Consider the following 16,135-nt stretch of genomic DNA (forward strand, 5'->3'; position numbering starts at 1 on the left):
TCATACCTGGCACGAAGGAAGATGAATGTGGATGTTGGAATTAAGTCATCAAGACCCAGATCATCATTGCAGGAGTTCCTCAGGGAGTGTCCTCAGCCCAACCATTTTCAGTTGGTTCATCAATGACTTTTACCAGATCATAAGGCCAGAGATTAAGGATGTCAGTGGTGAGTGCACAGTGTTCAACACCATTTGCAAATCAGATACTGAAGCAGTCCGTTTCATATGAGCAAGACCTAGATAAAATGCAGGCTTATGCTGTTCAGTGGCAAGTAACATTTATACCTTAAAAATGCCAGGCAGTAATAATTTGCAATAACAGAGAAAATAACTATTTCTCTAGATAGTCGATAGCAATTCTATGGATGCTGAACTCACCACTATCAACATCTTGAGGGTTACCATTGACCAGAAGTTGAACACTATTAGTCATCATTGATGGGGTGGGGATCTGGAATGCAGTGCTGAGGAGACAAGTAGTAGCATGAAACGTCATGCTGATGAGCACTTGAAATGATATAATATTCTAGGCTATGGACTGGAAAATGAGGTTTGTGTAGATTGGGTCTGTGCTCACCTATGGACCAAAGGGCCTCTTCTATGCTGTATGACTCTATATCAATATTGTGTCTGGGTGGCACAGTGCTCAGTGGTTAGTACTGCTGTCTCACAGCACCAGGGACACAGGTTTTCCTGCCTCGGGTGACTGTCTGTGTAGGTTTCCTCCCACAATCCAAAGATGTGCAGGTCAGATGAGTTGGTCATGCTAAATTGTCCATTGTGTTGGGTCCATTAGTCAGGGGTAAATATAGGGTAGGGGAATGGGTCTGGGTGGGTTGCTCCTCTTTGGAGGGTCAGTGTGGACTTGTTGGGCCAAAAGGCCTGTTTCCATACTGTTGGGAATCTAATCTAATAAAAAAAAGAGGTGAGAGGCTAAGAATTCCGTGGCAAGTAACTCACTGCCTGTTTCCTCAATGATGTCTACTTGGCTTGGTGGTGTACCTCCAACAATACTCAAGAAACTCAGCATAATTTGGGATAAAACAGTGAGCTAGATTGACAACACATTTACCACGTTCAATTGAATGGACTTCAATTTGTGCATAGAATAGAATCCCTACATTATGGAAGCAGGCCATTCAGCCCATCAAGTCCATGTCACCTCTCTGAAGAGCAACCCACCCAGACCCACTCCCTACCCTATCCCTGCATTTCCCATGGCTAACCTACCTAACCCACATATCCACGGACATAGTTGGTCAGTCCACCTAACCTGCATGTTTTTGAATTGTGGGGGGAAACCTGCAAGAAATCTGGCAGACGCTGGAAGAATGTGCAAACTCCACATAGACAGTTGCCTGAGTCTTGAAACAAATGTGGGTCTCTGGTGCAGTGAAGCAGCTGTACTAGCTACTGAGCCATTGTGCCACCCTATTACTTTCTCCTTTGTTTCACTTAAAGTGTAAGGATATTTTGATGACTGGCCCATTGTCAGTTTGATAACTAACATACACACATTAGTGTTGAGTCAGTTTATACTCCTTTTTTCTGTTTATCCCTTTTGGGTAAAACACCAGATGACTTTCTGCTGAGAGGGGGCTTAGTCAGCTCCTTTGTTAACTATTGTTAATTTTCTTCTTGTTTGAGTTTTCCCTCAAAGTTTAGTCACTGAATTTGCAAACATCTGAACAGTGAACAAAAGTAGGCCACTTGGCCCAATGAGCCTGCTCTGCCATTTTATTAGGCCATGGCTGATCTAATCTTATTGGTCACACATTATCAGTACAGCTACCTTAAATATTCCCTCAGTATTGCCAAATGTCTCATGCTTGATTTTTAATGGTCAAAGTCTACAGTGGGATTTGAACCCACAACCATCTAACTCAAAGGCAAGAGCACTTAACCTCAACTCTACATTCCTGCATATCCATCATAAAATCCTTTTGGTAACCGAAAATCTATTTACCTCTAGAACATAGAATATTACAGCGCATTACAGGCTCTTTGGCCCTCGATGTTGCACCGACCTGTGGAACCAATCTGAAGTCCATCCACCCTAAACTATTCCATTTTCACCCATACATTTATCCAATGACCATTGGATAGAGCATTCCATGCCTCTACTACTCTCTGAGTAAAGAAACTACCTCTGATATCTGTTCTACATCTATCACCCCTCAATTTAAAGCTATATCCCCTCCTGCTGACCATCACCATCCAATGAAAAGGCTTTCACTGTCCACCCAGTCTAACCCTCTGATTAACTTGTATGTCTCCATTAAGTCTCCTCTCAATCTTCTTCTCTCTAATGAAAACAGCTTCAAGTCCCTCAGCCTTTCCTCAAGACCTTCCCTTCATACCAGGCAACATCCTAGTGAATCTCCTATGAACTCTTTCCAAAGCTTCCACATTCTTCATGCAATGGGGTGACCAGAACTGCACATAATATTCCAAGTGCAGCTGCACCAGAGTTTTGTACAGCTGCAGCATGACCTCATGAAACTCAATTCCTCGACCAATAAAAGCCAGTACACTATATGACTTCTTAACAACCCTATCAACCTGGGTGGCAATTTTCAGGGATCAAATATACAAGGACACCAAGATCTCTCTGCTCATCGACACTGTCAAGAATCTTACCATTAGCCCAGTACTCTGCATTCCTGTTGCTCCTTCCACAGTGAATCACCTCACGTGCTTCAGCATTAAACTCCATTTGCCAACTCTCAGCCCAGCACTGCAACTTATCTATGTCTCTTTGCAACCTGCAACATCCTTCCGCACTATCCACAACTCCACCGACCTTCGTGTCATCTGCAAATTTACTAATCAATCCTTCTACAACCTTATCCAGGTCATTTATAAAAATGACAAACAGCAGTGGAACCAAAACAGATCCTTGTGGTACATCACTAGTAACTGAACTCCAGGATGAACATTTTTCATCAAACACCACTCTGTCTTCTTTCAGCTGGCCAATTTCTGATCCGAACTGTCAACTCAACCTCAATCCCATACCTCCGTATTTTGGACAATAGTCTACCATGGAGAACCTTCTCAAACATACACCACATCTACCACTTTACCCTCATCCACCTGTTTGGTCACCTTCTCAAAGAATTCAATCAGGTTTGTGAGGCATGATCTATTCTTCACAAAACCATGTTGACTATCCCTAATCAACTTATCCTTTATAGATGATTATAAACCCTATCTCTTTTAACCTTTTCCAACAACTGAAGTATGGCTTTCAGGACTATAAATTCCAAGGTTGTCTCTACTCCCCACCCAGACCCATTTTATTTGACTAATGCACCTAACACTATGGGCAATTTAGCATGACCAATACATCTTTGGACTGTGGGAGGAAACTGGACCACCCGGAGGAAACCCACGCAGACACTGGGAGAACGTGCAAACTCCACACAGACAGTCGCCCGAGGCTGGAATTGAACCTGGGACCCTGGTGCTGGGAGGCAGCAGTGCTAACCACTGTGCCACCGTGCCACCCTGAAAAGGATATTATGAAGCGTTGGAGGGCTTGAGCTATAAGGAGAAGCTGAATATGTCAAGGCTACTTTCCCTGGAGCATCGGAGGCTGGAGGGATGACCTTGCAAAGGTTTATAAAATTATGAGCATTATAGATAGGGAAATAGACAATGAGTCTTCCTTGGGGTGGGGGAGTCCAATGGTAGAGGGAACTGGTTTAAGGTAAGAGGGGAAAGTTTTAAGAGGGCCGTAATGGACAACTTTTTCACGCAGAGGGTGGTGTGTGTATGGATGAGCTGCAGAGAAGATGGTTGAAGCTGATAAAATTACAACATTTAAGAGGCACCTGGATGGGTATATGAATAGGACGGATTGAGAGGGATATGGGCCAAGTGCTGGCAAATGGGACTAGATTTATCTAGGCTATCTGGTCAACATGGACGTGTTGAATCAAAGTTTCTGTTTCCATGCTATCCATCTCTATGACTCTGTGTTCGAGCTCTGCAACCCCTCACCACTCAGATAAGATGCTTTTTTATTCTATCTGCTAAAATGGACAATTTTACACTTTCCCACATTATACTCCATTTGCTAGATCTGTGTCCACCCATTCACACTATTTGTCTCCTTATCTAGACTCCTTGTGTCCTCTTCACAACTCACTAAGGGGAGGTGATTATCCATTAATCCAGAGACTGTGATAATGTTTTGGGGACCTGGGTTCAAATCCTGCCATGACAGATGGTGGAATTTGAATTCAATAACTATCTGGAATTAGTAATCTAATGATGATTATGAAATCATTTTCAATTGTCAGGAAAAGCCCACCCGGTTTACTGATGTCCTTCAGGAGAGAATCTGCTGTCTTTATCTGGTCTGGCCAACATGTGACTCCACACCCACAGCAATGTAGTTGACACTTAACTGTCCTCTGGGCAATTAGAGATGGGTTATAAATGTTGGCTTGTCTGGTGACTCCCACATCCTGTGAATGATTTTTTTTGAAAAAAAAAATTCCTGCCTATCTTTGTGTCACCAGCAAATTTAGCTACTATCCCTTTGTCCAAATCATTTATGTAATAGGAAAGACAGAAAGAGGCAAGAGAGGAAGGAGTAGCATTCTGATTATGGCAAATAATTTTACTCTCATTAGAGAGGATACTTCTGAGGGATCATTTTGGTGAAAATATATGGGTTGAAATTAGAAATAAGAGAGGGATGATCCCCTTGATGGGATTGTACTATAGGTTCCCCCAATAGTCAGAGGGAAATTGAGAAGCAAATTTGTAGAGATCTTCAATATATGTAAGAATAATCTGGTTATAATAGTAGAGAATTCTAATTTTCCAAATATTGACTAGGACTGCCATGGTGTTAAAGATTTGGATTGTGAAGAATGTGTTAAACATGTTCAAGAGAAATTTCGTGATCAGTATGTTAATGTTCCTACTAGAGAACTTGACCTTCATTTGGAAAATAAGGTAGGCAAGTGACTAAAGTGATAGTTGTGGGATGTTTTGTGTTATGGACCAGGACAGATCCCCTCCAAACATGTCAAGAATGTGGCCCAGACCCTAACTTTGCTAGTTTGTTTTAAGCAGGTGTAACATGGATAGTCTAGGAGGGTTGCAATTGGTCAACCCACTTGGGTTTAAACAAAACAGAATTTATTTACAAGATTACTGAGTGAAACGCAAACAAAAAAGTACACAATACCTATCTGAAAACCCTTCAGATCCCAACTTAATGATGCTGTTTCAACGCGTTGCAACAATTCCCATAAACACCCCTGAGGCACAAAAGGTAAAATCAAACACTGGGTCTTACAGAAGTCAGAGTACCATCCTTGACCTGCATCTTTGGATCCAACAGCTTCACAACACTACTGCTAAAAACCAAACCAAACCAGAGAAAAGCTGAACTGGAAGAACTGTCCACTCCCCTTTCATTGTATAAGTGTTTTATTTTCAAATAAATGGAAGCCTGTCTGGGGCAGTATCTGTTACCTATAATCAGATTTACCCTAAAAACCTTCAACTTAGACTTCTCGGAGTTTGTGTCTTTTACAACCTCTCTGATAAAAAAAAAGCCAAGGACAGCATAACCTTGTTAAAGGAGCAACATCATCACATTTGGGACTAGTGATCATAATAATATTAGTTTTAGAATATTATGGAAAACTTATCTTTTTCCCTAAAAAGTTAAAAGTTCATTTGGAGAGGTAAGGAATTATTAAGGATAGTCAGCACAGTTTTAGGTGAGGAAAATTGTGTTTCACAAACTTGATTGAGACTTTTAATGAAGCAATCAAAAAAATTGAGGGCAGAGCAGTTGTCATTGTTTACTTGGACTTCAGTAAAGCCTTTGACAAGGTTCCATAAGGTAGACTAATCAGGAAAGTCAGATTATGCTGGATTCAGAGTGAGCTTCCCAATTGGACACAAAATTGGCTTTATGGTGCGAGACAGGGGATGGTTGAGGAGAGTTGTTTTTCAGACTGGAGGCCTGTGATCAGGGTTGTTCTATAAGTATTGCTACTGGGTCCACATTTATTTGCTATTTATGTAAATGATTTGGGTGAGAATATAAGAGACATGGTTAGTAAGTTTGCAGATGCCACCAAAATTGGTGATATAGTGGACAGTGGAGAAGGATATCTAAGATTACAAAGAGATCTTGATCAATTGGTTCAGTGGCTTGAGGAGTGGCAGATAGAGTTTACTTTGGACAAATGCGAGATTTTGCATTTTGGTAATACTAACAAGGACAGGACTTAAATAATTAGTAGCAGGTTAGTGTTGTAGAACAAGGAAACCTAGGGGTTCAGGTACTTAATTCTTTGAAATTTAAATCACCGATAGACAAGGTGATTAAAAACACATTTAGCATGCTTGCCTTCATTGTTCAGACATTTGATTATCAGAGTTGGGATGCCATGTTGAAGTTGTATAGGACGTAGATGAGGCGTCTTTTGGAGTCCCGTGTGCAGTTTGGTCGCTCTGTTATAGGAAGGATAACATTAAGCTACACAAGGTTCAGTAAAGATTTACCATGATGCTGCCAGGAATGGAAGGTTTGAGATGTAAAAATAGCCTGGAAAGGCTGGGACTTCTTTCACTGGAGCGTAGGAATTTGAGGGGCGACCTTATTCAGATTTATAAAATCATGAGGGGCATAAATAATGTGAATGACCAAGATCTTTTCCCGAGAATGGGGCAGTTCAAAACTAGGCGGCATATCTTTAAAGTGAGAGGAGAAAGATTTAAAAAGGACGTGAGGGTCAACTGTTTTATACAGAGAGTGGTTTGTGTATGGAATGAACTTCCAGAGGAAGTGGTTGATGAAGGTACAGTTAGAACATTTAAAAGATGTTTGGATAAGTTCATGAACAGGAAAGTTGGACGGATATGGGCCAAGTGTGGGCAAATGGGACGAGTTTAGTTTGGGAATACGGTTGGCATAGACTAGTTGGACGGACAGGTCTGGTTCCATGCTGTATGGCTGTAAATTGTAAAAAGATGTGTGTAAATTGATTTTTTGTGTGTGAATAGACACCAATTTAGCAGCTGAGGCCAAGTTAAATGTAATGTTCTCAGTGAAAATTAGTACATGTAATTTTACATCAAGTGAGTAACAGCTGGTTATTAGATTATTTCAAGAATCCTTATTTAGTAACTTGTGTACTAAATAGTTAAAACAGACACATTTAATTGTTTCCCATTTTATGGCCTATATTCTGTGACTAGCACATTCATGCTATTGGCTGGTCTTAAAATGAAATTGTGCAGGTATTAAAAATTAACTTAAATGTATTTACATCATAGGAAATGAAAGTTTCATAGTACTGTTATTCACATACAATATTTATAGTATTTCAACAATAAGTTCTGTCAATTCAAATAAAAAAATTACTTTAATTGAATGGTGAATATACTGCATTAAGATTTTAATCAGTGTTTAGAGCTCTTAAATTCGCTTTTTGCTTTGAAAGGCATTAGAATATAGTAGATAAACTAAGTTCATTGAAGTGACCATAGAATAGAATCAAATGTATGATGCCTGTTAAAATAATGTAAGCAATTACCGGGAATTTATCCAATATAAAGTATGAATTAAAGGCATTCACACAGACAGAAAAGGGCACTATGAAACACAACTTTGCAGTATCAATAACAGAAGTTGCTGGAAAAACTCAGCAGGTTTGGCAGCATAAGATATAGGAGCAGAAATTAGGCCATTTGGCCCATCGAGTCTGCTCTGCCATTAAAATTTGGCTATATGTTTCTTAACCCCATTCTTCCACTTTATCCATGTAACCCTTGATCCCCTTGACAATCAAGAACCTAGCAATCTCTGATTTAAATATACTCAATGATCTGGCCTCCACAGCCTCTGTGGCAATATATTCCATAGATTCCCCACTCTCTGGCTGAAGAAGTTTCTCCTTATCTCCATTCTAAAGTGTCTTCCCTTTACTCTAAGGCTGTGCCCTTGGGTCCTTATCTCTCTACCAATGGAAACACCTTCCCAACGTCCACTCTGCCCATGCTGTTCAGTATTCTGTAAGTTTCGAACATATTTTCACCCACCCCAATCCTTCTACACTGTATCAAGTATAGTCCTCAAATGTTCCTCATATGTTAAGCCTTTCATTCCTGGGATCTTTCTTGTGACCCTGCTGTGGACCCTCTCCAGGGCTACTGCTAAGGTATGGGCCCACAACTGCTTACAATATTCTAAATGTGATCTGACCAGAGCCTTATAAAGCCTCAGAAGTACATCCCTGCTTTTATTTTCTAGTCCTCTTGAAATGAATGACAACATTGTATTTGCCTTTCTAATGACTGACTCAACCTGCAAGTTTACTTTAAGTGAGACCTGTGCACTTAAAATTTCTGAATTTTCTCCCCATTTAGAAAATAGTCCATGCCTGTGTTCTTTCTACCAAAGTGCTTGACTAGACACTTTCCCACCTTGTATTTCATCTGCCAGTTCTTTGTCCACTCTTCTAACCTGTTTTATACTTTCTGCATCCTACCTGCCTCCTCAATTCTACCTGCCCCTCCATCTACCTGCAAACTTGACCAGAATGCCCTCAGTTCCTTTATCTAGATAATTAATGTATAAAGTGAAAAGTTGTGGTCCTAACACTGACCCTTGTGGAACACGATTAGTCACCAGCTTCCACCCTGAGAAGGACCCTTTTATCCCCGCTCTCTGCCTTCTGCCGCATAGCCAATCTCAATCCTTACTAGTACCTGGCCTCTAAAACCATGAGCCCTTAGTCTTAACTCAGCAGCCTCCTGTGTGGCACATTACCAAAGTCCAGGTAAGTAACATTCATTGGCTCTCCTTGGTTTAACTTGCTCATTATCTCAAAGAATACTAACAGATTTGTCAGGCATGACTTCCCCTTGATGAAACTGTGTGGACTTTGCCCTATTTTACCATCCACTTCCAAGTATTCAGAAATCTCATTCTTCACAATGGACTTCAAAATCTTACCAAAGCATATGTCAAGCTAATTGGCCTATAATTTCCTGTCTTTTGCCTTGCTCCCTTCTTAAACAGGGGGGTACATTAGTGATTTTCCAGTCCTCTGGGACCCTCCCTGACTCCCTGTTATGGACTAGGCCAGACCCCTCAAAACATTTCAAAAAGGAAGCCCAGACCCGAACTTTGCTAATTGTTTTAAGCAGGTGTGAACTGGATATTCCAGGAGTGATGCAACTGGCCCAACCACTTAGTTTTAAACAAAACAAAATTTATTTGCAAGATTACTGAATGAAACATAAACAAAAGAGAACAGAATGCAGAATAACTGAACTATTTAAAAAACCCAATCAACTCTATTGCAACTTCATGATGCTGTTCCAAATACTGCTACATCTCCATAAATACCCCTGGCAAAAAAGATAAAATCAAACACAGGGTCCTACAGGAGAAAGAGATGGCAGAGAGATTAAGCACGGAATGCCTTTTTCTATGCAGCTGTTTCTTTGACCAGCAGCTTCAAAAAGTAACAGCTTGCTAAAATGGAAAAAAAACCGGAGAGGTTAGCTTGGAGAAATGGCTATTCCCCTTTGATTGTACAATTTTGTTTTATACTTGAAAGCCTTTTGTCTGAGGCAGTATCTGTTATCTATAATCAATTGGCCCTAAAACCCATTCAAACCAGACACATCAGATTATGACTTCTCTAGAAAAAAAAACAAAGACAAACTAACTTTGTTAAAGGAGCGGCATCATCACAAGTAATACCTGAAAGGTTACCACTAAAGACTCCACTGTCTCTTCAGTTATCTCCTTCAGAACTCTCGGGTGAAGCCCAGCTGGTCTAGGCAATTTATTCACTTTCAGACCTTTTAGTTCTTCTAGCACGTTCTCCTTGGTGATGGGGTGATGGCCATTGTAGTCATCTCTGCCTCCTGGCTCTCTTGAATTTTTGGGATATTACTCGTGTCTTCCACCGTGAAGACTGATACAAAGTGTTTATTCAGTTCTTCAGCCATTTCTTTGTTCCCCATTACTACTTCTCCAGCATCATTTTCCAGCAGCCCAGTGTCCACTTTTGCCTCTCTTTTACCCTTTAGATATCTAAAGAAATGCTTGCAATCTTTCCTACTATTGCAGGCTAGCTTTTGCTCAAATGTAATCTTCTCCTTTCTTACTTTTTTCTTCGTTATTCCCTGTTAGTCTTTGGAGGCTTCCCAATCCTCCGGCTTCCCACTGCCCTTCACTACATTATATGCTTTCTCTTTTGCTTTTATGCAGGTCGGCCATGATTGCCTCATCTTCTCTTGATCAAATGATTGAAGGATCACAATTGAAATTGGAGTGAATTAGAGGGCAGGAAGTAACCCAGAGTTGGGGTTGGAAAGGATAAATGCTATTTTTTATGATTGGCTTTGGGGCAAGCTGGGACTGAGAGTGGAGATACATTAATAATCAGGATCTTGAAAAGTGCTGGGGAATAAGGGTCAGCTTTTCAGGAACAAGTATATTAAGAGTACTGAATTAAGTATGCAAGAGGCCAGTGATCATACATTTTTGAATTAATGACTTTTTGTGAGGGGCAGCGAAGTGGAAAGTGGTTAGGGCTTTAAAAAAGTAATTTCTCCACATAGTAAAGACATAGGTAAGGATTTGGGGTAGAAGGAGTAAAAAAAAGGAGACATAAACAGGGAATGTGCATGGCGATAAATGATGGCAGAATTACGGTGTTATTATGACACTGGAAGTGGCAATTCAGCCCATCATGCCTGCACCAGCTCTTCAAACAAGCATCATTATCTGGTGCCAATCTCCTGGATTATAACACGATCACACTGGATCAAGAATGATTTATTGTCTCATAAAATACATTATTGCTATGTAGGAAGTGAATCATTTTTATTGTTCATTATGAACTTATGATTATGGCTTGTTCTGTGATTGATATCTAAAATAAATAATTAAACTAAATATTTAGGCATGAAAATAAGATAGTGGCCTAATTTATTGCAGTGTAACGTACTGTGCCATCAAGTGTGGATTACAAGTGCACAGCCACCATGCAACTGTATTACTTATTTCAGTTCTGATATCATCAGGAGCTGCCATGTAGACCTATTACCATAATCAATCTTTTCCGAGATGTTACTATACACCTCTGGAGCAGGTGAGACTTGAACCTGGGCCTCCTGGTCCAGGAATAGGTACACTACCACTATGCAGTGTAAAGGCCTTGAGAGTGAAATTTCTAAAATTCTGATTTGAATTTGGAACTGATTTTGTAGAGGCTTATTTGCAGAATGCCTCACCCAGTTTCATCTCTTCCTCTGGATACAGTGTGGACCCATACTAAACTAGAACAGGAAATATTTCAAAAACATATTCCCTACAACATGTTTGAATCATTAAAGATAAATGTTTCTCATTTAAGTACAAGGTAAACAATTAAAATTAGAGTTGGAATAAATAGTTTGCCGCCAATCTTAGTTACTATCTGACACACTTCCGTTAGCCTTAGGATTGTACTATGCACTAAAAGTAAAGAAGTAGGAGGAAGCTCATCAAACGAACAAAATACATCTGTGGAGAATTTAATTTCACCTTTTGTTTATTAAATGAACAAGTCAGCCTTGAAATTTTGTTTTCTAACTTGTCTGCTTAACTATTGTTTATTTTTATAGGCTATGTAGACAGCTCTGGGTTAAAACTGCTGTATACACCTGTGTTGAGAAAGTACGATGCTGGAGTTATTGAAACTGGAGTTTGGGTCAGTCTTTACCACATGATACCACCCAATATGCCAAGTTATATTTCACAGGGTCATTGCACCATGGAATGCCTAGAGGAGGTAAGCTCCCATATTGTCCGCTGAGAATAACAATTTATTTCTGAATCTGGCTTTATGAGATTGGTTTTAGTGTAGTGACCGAGAAGGAAGACACTGATACTGAGTTGTGGTATTAATGTCCTTGTGCAACAAGTTCACCATTAATCAGAGACATATTATTCTTTACCAGGTCAGAGTGATAATAGTGAAAATATGTTTGTACTAAATGTATTTGCTTTGCATAGTGCTGTTTCTGGAATCTCTTGTGCCTCTATAAGGATGTTTGCCGACCTCTCAAATTTAATCCGTTCTGTATATAGTAATAGGTACACATGAAATAGGAGCAGAAGTAGCCCATTCAACCCTTTAAGCCTGCTGCACCAGTGAACAAGAATATGGTCGATATATTTGTTTGTGTTCCAATTTTTATATTCCAATCTACGTTCAACTAACTTTTGATTCCCCTGCCTAAGAAGAATCTAACTACCTCTGCCTTAAGAATATTCAATGATCCCACCTCAACCACCTTCTAAGAGAGTTTCAAAGTTGGACAACATTCGAAGATTTTTTAAAAAGTCATATCATAAAAGGGTGACCGCTATAGTTTAAAGCAGCATCACCAATTTCTGCATGTCCACCTTATCAAGACCATTCAGAATCTTTTATACAATCTATCAAAATAACATTCATTTATTGAAACTTTAGTGAAAACTGGCCCAGCAGTCTGATCTTTCCTCATAAGACAATCAGCTCATTCCTCATATCAATGTTATAAACCTCCTCTGAACTGCTTCCAAAACATTTACATCCTTCCTTGAATAGGGAAACCAAAGCTGCACACATTATTTGTTGGGTGGTCACTTTATAACTGAAAAATAACATCCTTATGTTTATGTCTATTCTTGTCAAAATAAAAGTTAACATTCCAATAGACCTCTGACTTCTTTGCTTTACATGTAAACTAACCTTTTGTAACACATGCACTAGAACACACAGATCCTTCTGCCCTTGGAATTATACAGTTGTTCTGTGTTTAAGTAATAATCTGCTTTTATATTGTCCCTGCCAAAGTGAACAATTTGACATTTTTTTGATGTTTTACAGTATCTGTCTGCCAGATTTTGCCCACTCATTTAACCTGTTATGGACCAGGCCCAACCCCTCAAAACATTTTTAAGCAGGTACTTTGCTATTTGTTTTAGGTAAGTGTATAGTGGGTATTCCTGGAGTGAATTAGCTGATCTGACTGCCAAGTTTTAAACAAACAGAATTTATTTACAAAATTATGGAATGAAACACAAAGAACAGAAAACAGAATACCAGATAACTTATCTTACCCAAAAACCCGACAAACTATCTCAATTTAATGAGGCTGTCCCAAAGATACTTACAACAATCCCCATAAAAAGACTCCTTAGCATAAAGAGTTAAAACTGACACAAAAAGCTTACAGGTTATGAAGTCAGAAGGAAGGAGAGAGCCAGCAGTTTTTCTTCACACACACTGCTGCTAAACTGAATCTAAATGAAGGCTCGCTATCCAGCTAGCTGGCCACTCCCCTTTGATTGTACCTTTTTTTAAAAGACATGAAAGCCTTAGGCCAGAGGCATTATCTATGGGGGGTGTGGGGGGGGGGGGGTGAACAAAAAGGGCCTCAATAAACCTTTCAAGCCCAGCCTAGTTGGAGCCTTGCCAATTAACCCCTCTCTGGGGAAAACAAACTCAAGGACATAGTAACCTCATAAAAAGACCAACATTGTGACAAACCTGTCTGCATTCTTGTTATGTCCTCTTTTGTTCCTTAAAAATGAATTTTGAATAGATTTCTTGCCTTGCTCTTTTATTACTATAAATGTTGTAATTTTGCCAGGGTTTGCAAAATGGTAAGATCTGAAATAAAAAATTGACCAGTTTTAAACCATTTTTAGTGTTTAATGAAATAATCCATACCAACTTAAAATATTTGAAGCTACAGGTGTGTCTAACATATTTTAGTCTTAAAACCTTTTAATGTTTTTAATTTTAAAACATTTTAATTATCTGATATCTTCTTATATACCAATATTTATTGACAGTGTTTTTGACATGGTGCACACTTCCTGAAAATATTAACCCTCTTTGTTTGGGCACAGTTTTACAATAGTCTAACAATAGTTTTACTACAGTCTAATCAATTTTTCACAATCACACTTTATATTTGAATCACTGGTATATATAAAACTTGCTAAAGAATCATTTTTAGCCAATTTAATTTTTTGTTGAAAACTATGTTCACATTTATGAATTTAAATAAAAATGACTCTAACAAATTTCTAATTTCACAATTCTATAACTAAAATTTCCAAACTAGATTGTTTTATGTTTTCAAATATTGTGTTGATAGTTTTCCTTTGCAAGTCAGTTATGCCTGTAAGCTTACTGTTAGGTTTCAGCTTATTGCTTTTGTCTCGGATATCTTCTTTCCAAGTGTTTGTTTAAATATATAGCATAGTAAATGTGAGAAACAGAGCTCACTCACTGCAATAATTTCAGTCCGAGACAAGATCTGAATCAGTAGTGCCCTTTATTTCACACTTGCAATTGGGTGTGATGTCCTCAAGGCAGGGACAAAACACACTGAATTCAACAAATGCTCGATATTTATATAATTTGGTTCCTACATTTTTTTTCTTATTTCATTGTTCCCCCCCTGTTTACATCCTCCACTTCCCTAAGACCGGTACCCATTACTCCTGTTTATCTCTTGTCTTATCCGGCCTTGTCTGTGACAAAAATGCTTATTCCTGTTCTCAAGGCCATTTGACCTCATCCTGCTGTGGCACATCTTTGCCTTACCATTTTTTACTCCCTCCATCTGTGCTGCCCTTCACAGCATCGTATCATTAAGACTCTTTTAATTGGGGTTTGTTCCTGTGTTTCTGTAAAAGTGGGAAACAGATGTTTATACCTATTGTTTATACAGGCCTGTCTTCACAGCATCTTAACTAGTGCCTGTATTTCTACCATTGTCTTACAGTCCCATTTCTTTCTTGCATACATTTTTAGCTAATACAAAAAAAACAATTATGCATTTCCTCCACATAGTTCCCATTCTTGCTGACTCAGCTCCTGGCTGAAACAATTACACACTGATGTGAGTTCATTTACCTTGTATCAGAAATTATAATTGCAGAATTGCAGAATTAACATTAATTTACCTATATCCCACAATAAAGTCACTCATTTACAGTTTTTACAGAGTAATGATATTTATTTCCTAAATCACCACCTTAAATGTTCAGTGTCTCCCAACACCAGCATAAAGTGGCATCAGTCTGTACCAACTACGAGACACACCACAGTAATCTGACAAAACTCCACTAATTATCCAATTTGCTACTCCTTTCACCTGGTGGAACAACGAAAACATACAAAGGGACATGACTATCTCCAAAAACATACACCATTCTCACTTGGAAATATACCCATTGGTCATAACCTAAGGATATAGGGGAGGGCATTTTGGACTGAAATTACTTCACCAAGACAATGGTGAGCCTGTGAAATTTTCCTTCACAGAAAGCATTGAGGTGAAAGCACTGAAAGTTTGCAAGAAGGAGTTAGATGTAGTTCTTGGGGCTAAACGGATCAAAGGCTTTGTGGAGTTGGATGATCAGCTATGATCATACTGAATGGCAATGCAGGCTTGAAGTGCTAAATAGCCTACTCCTGCTGTTAGTTTCTATGCACATTACTATTCCTCCATTGTCTAGAATTCCCAGGCTAACAGTACTCTGGGTGTCTAGATTAGAGTGGTGCTGGAAAAGCACAGCAGGTCAGGCAGCATCTGAGGAGCAGGAAAGTCGACGTTTCAGGCAATAGCCCCTCCTATTCCCGATGAAGGGCTTTTGCCCGAAATGTTGATTTTGCTGCTCCTCGGATGCTGCCTGACCTGCTGTGCTTTTCCAGCACCACTCTAATCTAGACTCTGGTTCCCAGCAGTCTTTATTTTTACCTAGTACTCTGGGTGTACTCACATTACACACATACATAGCTCACTACCACATTCTCGAGGGTAATTAAATGTGGGCAAAGAATGCCAACCTTACTTTGCTGACGACATCCAATTAGCAAAAAGTAAATTAAAAACTCTTTGTGATTATATCTGTTAATGCTGCAAATAAATGGGGCTAAATGCCTTATGTTTTCATGTGACTGACCACATTGTTATAAAATAGTATATCCTCTGACTTAATCATAAACGCCATTGATGACATCTAGTGGTACCACAGAAGTAGCAAGTATTGCATACACATTCCACCTCCTGTAATTCTGTTACATTTCAA

At 39.3% G+C, this 16,135-nt stretch overlaps 1 protein-coding gene across 1 annotated transcript in view; it reads left to right on the forward strand.

The window, feature by feature from the left end:
• The window catches only part of moxd1 (monooxygenase, DBH-like 1), a 91,554-nt gene that overhangs the window by 58,846 nt on the left and 16,573 nt on the right, over window positions 1–16,135 (forward strand). Inside the window, exon 7 of the mRNA XM_060821228.1 lies at window positions 11,665–11,831. Within this exon, the coding sequence (XP_060677211.1) occupies window positions 11,665–11,831 (167 nt within the window). The remainder of the gene's footprint in view (window positions 1–11,664; window positions 11,832–16,135) is intronic.

The sequence above is a fragment of the Hemiscyllium ocellatum genome, chromosome 3, assembly GCF_020745735.1.
Source record: "Hemiscyllium ocellatum isolate sHemOce1 chromosome 3, sHemOce1.pat.X.cur, whole genome shotgun sequence".
Lineage (NCBI taxonomy): Eukaryota > Metazoa > Chordata > Chondrichthyes > Orectolobiformes > Hemiscylliidae > Hemiscyllium > Hemiscyllium ocellatum.